Raw genomic sequence first — 10,562 nt, forward strand, 5'->3', positions numbered from 1 at the left:
TTCTAGGAAATCAATATTTTCCATGATTGAATGGTGGTTTTAAAAGTTCCAAGAACCGGAATGCATAAGTATTTTCCATACCTAAAATAGTATAAGTAGATTTATATATATATATATATATATATATATATATATATATATATATATATATATATATATATATATTCACCAAGGCGTTTAACAGCCCCGTAAACAAAGATGTATTAATACTCCATGTGAGTTTTTATAATCGTGCTATTGACTCAGACTACCTATAACAACGTTCTTCAGACGTTGGAATGATATGACGTTTGTCATCCCAGACCTGCCGGTCTAACTGTAGCTAACAGTTTAGGTGTGGGATTGTCAATCCCATATAGATCTATATACAAGTATCATGCTCTCCCTACAAGAGATTATGGCTTATAAAACAGGACTTAATCTACGAACTGAAAGGTTCGATGAACTCAGATATCTCACAAAATTTAGTATCAACAGGTTTACGTATGAAAAGTCCATTTTTCTTGTGAAAATAAGTATTTCCTCTATTGTTTATAATATGTAAAACTATCATGAATATCTCGTAAACTATACCTATTATAATTTTTCAAAAAGTGTGTTTCATTTGAATGATAAACCTTGGTGTATTACCAATTTTGAATGTAAAGTAGTCTATAACGTTAATAGTAACGTTATTTTACGTATTTAACATTTATACATAAGATGTAGGTAAAACATTAGAACTTATGTGTAACAATTTGTATTTTAACATAAGTCTTTCTTGCGTTTCACTTGTATTCCCCCCCCCCCCCCCCCCTCTTAAAACATAGAAAAGACGTGAAAATATAGGGGTATGAACTCACTTGGTAGAAGTGACGGGTTGATGAAAATGATGCTTTACTCGGGTAGCACTTCGACTGGAAAAGAAGTCGATTTCTCAGAAATCTCGGGGCTTCGAACTTCCGTCAGAGCTTGGATATGAAAACCGGGGCTTCGGGATGGCTTCGAGTGGTTAAACGCAGAGCAAAAGTAGGAGAGTGAGTAGAATTGAGCAACTAAACCCGGAACCCCCTTGAGTTCTATTTATAGGCTGATTCAAGCTTCACATCGTGAACTTGAAGCAGTCCGCGTCGTGGAAATCCCTCCCACGACGTGAAGCTTGATCTTATCTCTCCCATGGACGCGACGTCTGCTGGCCAGGTCTGGAACCCACCAATCATCAGCTCACGTCGTGAGCTTCTGGCCCACGTTGTGGGTGGCCTGACAGCTTCGGGTTTCATGTCCCGAACTTCAGAAATTCATATATCTCGCATACGAGCTCCGATTTCGACGTTCTTAATATCCACGCGTAGGTGAGAATATATTCCACAACTCTAGTTTAGACTCCGTCGGCTAGTTTTGACTTTATTTTTAATATTATATTTTTAACGGGCCGAGACATGAAAAGTCTGTTAAAAATTCATAACTCCTTCGTTAGACGTCCATTTTCGTCAGACTTTTTACCTTTGTACTACTATTGTCGAGACCTTCGATCTTCGTTTAGGTTGTGTCGGCTACAAATCACTCGATCACTGATTTAAGTTTTTAGCTGTCTACTGCTAATCTGAAAACTAGAAAAATCATAACTTTCTCATACGAAGTTGGATTTGGGCGTTCTTTTTATGTAAGTTCACGATTTAACGTAATCTATGACTTTCGTTTAGATACCTAAGGCGAAAAAGTATTTTATTGAGATTTCGCGTTTTACACTTAACACTGTTTTACCGGTTTTGATACGGATCTTTGATTGGTCATAACTTCTTCGTTATAACTCGGATTTGAGTGTTCTTTATATTTCTGAAAACATTGAAACGGTATCTATCGTTCTATTCAATCCAATTGAGACTTTTGCACACTTCATTTTTGACGCTATCTTTATTATATTAAACAAAGGTTACAATACTTGACTTTTAGGTCATTACATTGATTTGAAATATCGGGTTGTCACACAACAAACTCGGACCAATCCAGACATGAGTTGTAGGCTAGAAAGGTAAGTCAGACTCATGTTGTGGGCTCATGAGTAATCCAGTCCGATGGTTGTGGACCTAGTATGCATGTTGTTATATGTTTGTGTGGTGGTATTTTTAGGTACCATTAAAGAGGAATGATACGTAATATTAGGAAATGACTCTAATGGTACCATTAAAGGGTATAGTTTGCTGATGAATGAAAATTCCACCATTCATAAGGTTGCTTATCTTATTGGGTGCCATCAACACGTAACCTAATCAATGTGGGTCAATTTTTTTGTATAAGACATTGAGTAGATTTCAAGGAAATATATAACTACATCATGAAAAGAAGCAAGGAGTGATATGTAGTCACCTCGAAGCGTCAATGAACAATGTAGCCTTTAGAATCATCGTACTAACTAGAACCAAAATTTGTTTCTTGCAAGACTTGAGGTCCGTTGGTTGTGGCCCTGAAGATTTGCCCACCTTAATTTCCTGTTCTTCGCACAACTTCACATGCAAAGGTTAGAAATTGGTATAATGCCACAAATTTACGAATTACCTTCGACACATATATCAAGTATAAGGCCACAATGGATGAAAATAGCATAGTCATCAGAAATAGGCTATATCCGGTTAAATTGATTTAAAAAAAAAAAAAAAAAAAAAAAAAAAAAAAAAAAAAGGACCTTTCAGTGCTAAAATGGAATTTTAGTGGCCAAAATAGACAAGTAAGTAATATTCTAAAAATGGTTTTAGCATTTTTATAAAAAATATGCAACGATATTCCAAAATAGATTTCAAACATGCAAGTAGACCAAAACTGTAATACAACCTATATTTAACCCACACCACCAACCCCACAATATTCGACATTTCCCATTCCACTTGCTTTTTCTCAACCATCGCCGTCCTTTGCTATTTCCACAATTCTCCTCCCCTCCCCTTTAATCTATCATTATCGTCGGCCAACAATGTCGCCTCCTCCCTACCATTCAACACCATCCATTTCCATTTACAATGCTTCTTCATCGGAGTGTAACCGCTCCTGAGTTCGCTAAAGAAAAGAAAAAAAAAAACATGAGAGAAGAAAAGAAAGGAATCGATCTTCCGTTCCTTTCTCTGGTTCCTTCGGATTTAGGAGGATAGTTTATAGGTAAAATTAAGAGTAAATTATACGAATGGTCCCTATGGTGGGGTAATTTGCACGCTTGATCCCTAACTTATTTTTTTAATTCGGAAGATCCTTACTGTTTGTTTTTGTTACACGCTTGGTCCCTACAGTTTTTTTTTGTTACGCGTTTGGTCTCTATTTTATCTAAAAAGACTATTATTTAAGTAGAGAAAATGGTGAGGTAGTAAGGTGAGGTGAATGTGTGGGGTTAGGAGTGTGTTTATTTAAATAAATTAGAAAACCAATGGCAAAATAGTTTTTTTAGGTAAGACAGGGACCAAATGCGAAACAAAAAAAACAAACAGTAGGGACATTCCGAGTTAAAAAATTAAATTAAGAACCAAATATGCAAATTACCCTAAACCATAGGGACCATTCATGTAATTTACTCTAAAATTAACTTGAATTTTCTTTTCCCTTCTTTTTCCTCTCTCCTAAAATGAAACTCGAGAAACAAAAATCTTTCCAAATCCTCTCGCTTCCGTTTTTTTCTCTGGTTAAATAAAACTCAAGTGCAACGGGTTAGGTTTACACACACAACCCTGAACCAACTCTTGATCTATATAGGTAGTGGGTTTCCAGAGATTAACACATGGTTAAAAAAATTAGTTTATAAAAATGTAACGGTCCAAACCATGACTTTTTTCAAATGACGTTCTGGATTTTATGGAAAAAGTTGAAGACTACTGCAACTTTATTGATAAGTAGGGATGAACACTTGGTATCAAATCCCGATTCCATACCGATATCGTACCGGAACTCAATCATACCAAATTGAACATATGGAAGGGTACTCGGTACTCTAAAATCACAAATCAGGATTCGATACCGGTGCTAGTATCAAAAACAGTACCGATATCTGTTACAATTCGGTTCGGTACTCAGAATTGACTTTCGATCAAATTCAGTTTTCTGGAAATCCAGAACGGTACCAGTCATCCCTATTGATAAGACATTCCTGCACCATTTTTTGGATCCCTAACAATGTAGACACCGAAATAGAAGCATGATGATTACCGATTACTAGAGGCTTAATTTACATTCCTACCAACACAAAACAAAACACCAACCAGTCTCCCACATCAGCAAAGTTAGATAATAACAATTACAATAATCAAACCACAACCAGTTTCCCACATCAGCAAAGTTAGATAATAACAATTACTCACAAAGGACTCCCAACAAGTTCCTCAAAAGCCAACTTCCAATCAGCAATCCTCTTTGAAACAACTTGCAACTTGGATCTAACCACCATAACTTCCTCATCTTTCACATTCTTCATTGCCACAGCTTTCACCATCTTCTCTTCCACCTCCCTCATCTTCCTTTCAAGCCCATTAATCTCTTCATCAATCGCCATTTTTTCACGGTTACACTTCTCGACCTCTTTCTCAGCTTCTTTCATTTCACCCTCGAGCCGGCCCGCTTCATCTTTGTTAGCGAGCAATTCATCCAAACGGGCCCGAACTGGGCCCACATCGAACCCGTTGGCTTCCAAGTCAACTAAAGTTTCCAAAGTGTTCTTGATGAGATGGTTTGAATCGGTCCATTGGAGGTTTGTGGTGCGTTGAACCACATTTGCAAATGTTACCATGTGAGCGATTGCTAAACCCTCTCTGCAATCTTCTTTGGTTTCCCATAATGGAGAAAAGTGAGGGTTTTGGGATAAGTTTTGGAATAATTCGGTAGATTCGATGGTGGCCCAGATTGGAGACCGCTTGACGAAAGGCCAAACGCGGTGGTTTTTGGTGGTTTGACTGTCGTTGACCATGGTAGAATTGGATGCATCGATTGGTTCATCATGATCAAGAGTGGTATAACAGGAACTCTCTAAGAAGGATAAGAACCAATATTAGACGATAAAAAAAAAAAAAAAAAAACATGTTTTTAGGGTTAAGTACAAGAAATAACATTGTATTTTCATTGATTTGTTTATTATATGCTCTCATTTCTTAATATTAAGACATTTAACTTTAAAAAAATCTACCCAAACAATCAATGTTATCCAAATGTAAGGAAAAAAAATCATTCTTGTGATTGGATTTCTTTCAATGTATAATGTCTTTAACTTTTTCGAAATGCAATTTCTTAATAAGAAAAGGATTGTAAATATAATGTTATATAATAGAAATAAAAGTAGGATGTTATAATACACAAAAAAATGATAGTACCAATTTGGCCCTTTAAAAAAACTCAACAATTTGCACTTGGTGTTATTTCTAGTTTTAGAAACCACACAAAACAGGATTCTAATACGACATTTTTATAACCTGTGTAAGTTCCTTAATGAATTATATAATGAATCTATAGTTTCCAGCTAGTCAAGTTGTTAGATATAAATGTCTACAATGTTTTTTGCTATTATACATTGCAGAATTAAACAAATATCTTTTTCATGGATTTTAGTTTTAACAAATCCATGTCCTCATTAGCTACTTTTAATACTGCTTTATACAAGTGAAAATATCAAAAAAAAAAAAAAAAAAAAAAAAAGGAAAATAGAAAGTATAATGGCGAAACAAATTAGCTTACTCTTGAAAACAGGTAGAGGCTGCATCCCTTGATACCAGAGGGATAGTGGTTGCTCATCTTCTGTAGTGATTTCATGAACACCAGAAGAACCCCTCTTCCCTGCTTCTTGATCTTCATCTACATGAGAAAATATTAGTTCAGTTGTTAAAATCGATAAAATGATGGAAGTATGTTATATATTTTTCTTAAAAATTGTATTTGGTCCTTTTCCAAAACAGGGTACGTAACAGGTAAAAATGATTTTTTAAGCAGTCAAAAAAAAATGTAGAAAGGTTTAATCACTACATAAATTAGCTAAGTGGCTAAATCGATAGAATGATGAAAGTAGAAACAATTTTTCTATATATTCATTTAAGCCATGTTTCTTTTCGTTCCCCGTTATGTTCTCAATAAAGTGTTCTCTGGATAAAAGCAATGTTTAAAAAATATTTGAGAAAACAGTAGAAACTAGAAAACATTGGAAAACTGAAAGCAAAAATAAAGGAAAAAGCAAATAAGGGACTTAATGTGGAAAGCCTCATTTCCATGACAAGCAATCTCTATTATAACTTCTTTTTAAGTTTAAGTATAAAAACACATCCGTTTTTACCAGATTAAGTCCTGTTCCCAATAAGCCGTTAAAGCTTTGAAACAATATTTTGGTTTTTTAGATGATTAAAGCTCTAAAAAGAACATAACAACTTTATCCACACCTTCTAACGAATCATTTGGCGATTGAAATGGTAACTTTGATTTTCTTCCCCTCTTTCTTTTCAGCTGGCTATTGCCATCTTGTGTTTCGGTAGTTTCCTGTTAACAAAAAATTAACAGATCAGAGATCTAACTTTGTACAAACGAAATCTATGTTTTAAATTTTGTTTTGTCTCAAAAGAATCATATTTCAAATTCGCACTTTAAACTAGATTTGACCTTCCTAAAACATGTTAACTTGTTTCTTTTCAAATAAAGGACTTAATTGGATCCTTAGAAACTAGTTCCTTTTGACTTATAGCAGAAAGAACACAACTTAAAAGAAAAAATCACAGAAATAACGTTATCCCCTTTATGTCCTAAAGAAAACAAACATTTGCCTCGTTTATTTTACCTTCCATTTTCCCAAATGAGCAGTTATAATCTTAAATATCTTTTAGACATCATTTTTCCAGACATCACTATATGTGGAAAATTGTGTGAAATATTTGAGAAAGTAAAAGCTTTATAAAAAATGGAAAGCTAAGAATAAAGAATGTCAAATTTGTAAAACGTTAGGACTTAATGGGGAAAGCCTCATTTCCGTGACATTCTCTATTAAGTAAAAAAGAAATTTTGAATTTCATTAGTCACAATTTTACTTTATCAGAATGTTAATACAATTTACATTGGTAATCATCTCTTGCTCCAAGAGAAGTAACTCTTGATCTTTATCTTGTGCTCCATTTGTTTCAATCATGGAGACCATATCTTCAGTGTTTCCCTTGCTCCCTATACCATAATCCATATGATATTAGATTCCATTCATTTCGCACATCACAGAAGATATATTAACTTATGGCTAAATGCAAGAAATAGCACATACATTCATTAATTAGTTTATCATAGCATCCTACTTTCATTTCTCCCATTTACAACATTGTACTTTCAAAAAACTACCCAATTATCACAATGTTATTTGAATACAAAGCAAATTTCATCGTCATATTTTCAAACTACAATGTCTTGGTAGGAAAAAAAAAAAAAAAAAAAAAAAAGAGGAAAGTACAACACTATAATTGGGTAAACTTTTCAAAGCATTAATGCCTTAAAAACAAAAAATGAAAAAGCAAGATGTTATAATAAACAAATAAAACGAAAGTAAGTTGCTATTTCTAAATGGCAATTCTACTAACTTGTTGATGCTAAATTCTAACCACTAACCAGGCATTAAAAACAAACAAACAAACGAAACCTGAGTTTTCCACAACAACAAAAGATTGAAAATTTCCATGCAAGTCTTCTTCTTCTTCTTCATCCACATTCACAACTCGTCTAGTCCTGCGATATGTAATCGAACCATTCACCACACCAACTTTCTCAGCATTAGTTACCTAAATTCAAAGTAAATTGCTATTATTGACACAAATCAAGGTACATTGTCCATATGAGTAGAGACACAAACTACATTGCAAATATGGAGAGAGAGAGAGAGAGAGAGAGAGAGAGAGAGAAAATTCCACTCACAGCTTTTTTTCGTGAATGACTTCTCTTTTTAGTTGAAAGCCGTTGTCCAACGGTTAGGTAAGGTGAATCAGTCATTGAAACTTTGTTAGGAGTGATGAAGTCGGAATGAGACTCATTGTTGGACTCTGATGTATGTGTGGTATTTTTATCAGTGGATTCCTGATTGGGCTTCTGCGTGAGATTAAAAAACAACAATTACTTTTCAAATATAGAAATTGTGTATAGATTTTTTTACTTCTTCTAGTAAGGTATATGTGAGTGTTTCGTTTTTACTTAATGTTGAAACAACAACTAAATAGAGAAAGATAGAATGACTTATAAAGATAGTCCTTATCCAGGAAGCTATATATGATTTTTTGTCTTATTTAATGTAGAAAAAAATTACTTAATAGAGAAGAAGGTTGGTTAAGTCCAAACTTTTTACCAAAAATGATTAAATTTTTTAGAAATGCTTTTTTTTACTAAATTCGAAAAAAATAGACTAAAAAGAGAAAAACTTTGGTTAGGATTTAACTTTTTACTGAAAATTGTTTAACTTTTTAAAGAAAAAATACCACTCTTTACAAAATTGTACTTTTTTCTTCCAACTAAAAAATGGAGAAAAACAAAAGTAGGAGTTGACGCTCTCAATCTATTGTTTGGAAAAAGAAGTGTCTAGAAAGATTCTCAACAAACACATAATTAAAGATTTTCTTGATTTTACGCTTTGATCAAAAGATTTTGCCATAGTAACGTAACGTCGGAACCCTTCTACCTTCTGCAAATCGGACGTTCTTTTAGAACATTATATAACAATGTAACGAGAAAACATTCTTTAAATGATCAAGTTTTACAAGAAAACTTCGAGATGTACTTGTTTTTTATGAGAACCCTAAATTTAAGATAAAAAAGGAGCTATTTCAGGCATAAAACTCGAATAGAAACAGTAAACCCTATTCAAGAAAACACTCAAAAACATATATGACCGGGTTTAGACATGCGTCAAAACCCTTTAAGCGATTTCTGCCATTGAAAGCGAAATATACCTTCTGTCGTCTGAGCTTCCAGCCGGATTTGGTCCAGTCAACATGAAGTCGTATCTGCGACGCTTCGAACTCTATTTCCTCCGGCGGGCTTTCAAACGAAATAAGATACTTTGACATCTCTCCGTCGACGACGATCACCTTACATACCACACCGATCCACCACCCATCTCTAAGGTACGCATCTACGACATCGTTTAGCTGAAAATCACCATCACCATCACCACCACCACTACCCTCCTCCGTCTCCGCCTCTGCCCCCGCCTTGTTGTCTTTCTTACGGCGAGGATTACGCGGGGGTAAAGGTCTTACGTACGAAGGGTGTACGATCTCCGTCAAAGGCACAGTGGCGTCATCTTCCTCAAACAATGTAGCATACCTTACCAAATACCCGACTTTCTTCCTATTTCTATTCCTCTCGCTGGATGACCTTTTTTTCTTCGTCGGTGAAGCCTCTACTATGTCCACCAGGGTGGCGACGTACCATGCACCGTGGAAGCCTTCTTCGTCGCTGCTTACTTCTACAGTGGATCCTTTCGCAAACGGATCAAACTCCATTGTTGAGTTGTGTTTGGTGCAACAAAGGGGTGAAAATGGGGTTTTTTGGGATTAGTGCGTCATTTATGGGAAGGATTGAAGAGAGATGGCTATGAAATCGGCCTCTAATTTGCTTTGTAGGGAGGTTTATAGCGGGATAGCGTCCGGATGACTCCCCCGTGATGATCGTCTTGTCGTCTTTAACTTAAGACCTGTGTTGACTGCTGTAATTATTCCTTTTTTTTGTACGTACATGTGATTACTCTCAAAAGAATAAGGGATATTGATTAAAAAGGAAAATATATATATATATATATATATATATATATATATATATATATATATATATATATATATATATATATATATAATCCTATTCATCGCTTTCTAAAAAAACATTTAAGCAAAATTAAGGGGTTTATCAATGGTAATACTTTTCAAATTTCTAAATAATACGAGCCACATCAACGCCAATTATAAAATTTTCTATTAAACGATGATATATGTCATATTAATATATTAAAATATCATTAACCTTTATTTAATGAGCATTAAAATATTACACATGTCACCATTTAATTGAATAGGAGATTTATAGGGAAAAAAATAAGAAGATATTTAATTTCTCTATTTGTTACGGGGAAGAGTCAGGTACAAATCTTGAAACTATAGGGTCCTATAGCTAGTGGCGGAGACACTACAAGGGCATGAGGGTGTTCAGCACTCGCCAATTTTGTCTAAAGTCCACTATAGCTCATACAATATAAAGCATTTTATAACCATTTTAACTGAAAAAGAAAGAGGAAATCATAATTTTTGAGGATGACACCAGGAAAATAAAAAGTGATACATTTTCTTTAAAAGATTTGTTAGAGAAAATCAAATCAAATCTATTATAAACTATAAATCTATCCTAAAATTTGAAATCCTTGCCAAAAAGTCTAAAAAGTCACAAAATAATGTAAGGATTTCAGTCATGATTAACCACATCTTGATAGATATATTTTAAAAAAAAAAATCATACCCTAGACATCGTTGCCATGATTCACGTCTCCGATCTCACTGTCTTAGATTGTCGCTCTTGGCATCTCCTCCTCCCCTTAGCCTCTTGAAGATCTCTGAAGATTT

At 34.4% G+C, this 10,562-nt stretch overlaps 1 protein-coding gene across 1 annotated transcript; it reads right to left on the reverse strand.

The window, feature by feature from the left end:
• Nucleotides 1–4,207: 4,207 nt before the first annotated feature.
• On the reverse strand, nt 4,208–9,605 carry LOC111881059 (DUF724 domain-containing protein 6). Its single transcript, XM_023877449.3, has 7 exons — nt 8,901–9,605; nt 7,876–8,046; nt 7,604–7,742; nt 7,037–7,140; nt 6,372–6,468; nt 5,680–5,796; nt 4,208–4,977 (listed from the first exon to the last, which is right to left on the reverse strand). The coding sequence occupies exons 1-7, from the start codon at nt 9,453–9,455 to the stop codon at nt 4,313–4,315; spliced, it is 1,848 nt and encodes a 615-aa protein (XP_023733217.1). The 5' UTR covers nt 9,456–9,605; the 3' UTR covers nt 4,208–4,312.
• Nucleotides 9,606–10,562: the final 957 nt, after the last annotated feature.

The sequence above is a fragment of the Lactuca sativa genome, chromosome 1 (assembly GCF_002870075.4).
Source record: "Lactuca sativa cultivar Salinas chromosome 1, Lsat_Salinas_v11, whole genome shotgun sequence".
Classification (NCBI taxonomy): Eukaryota; Viridiplantae; Streptophyta; class Magnoliopsida; order Asterales; family Asteraceae; genus Lactuca; species Lactuca sativa.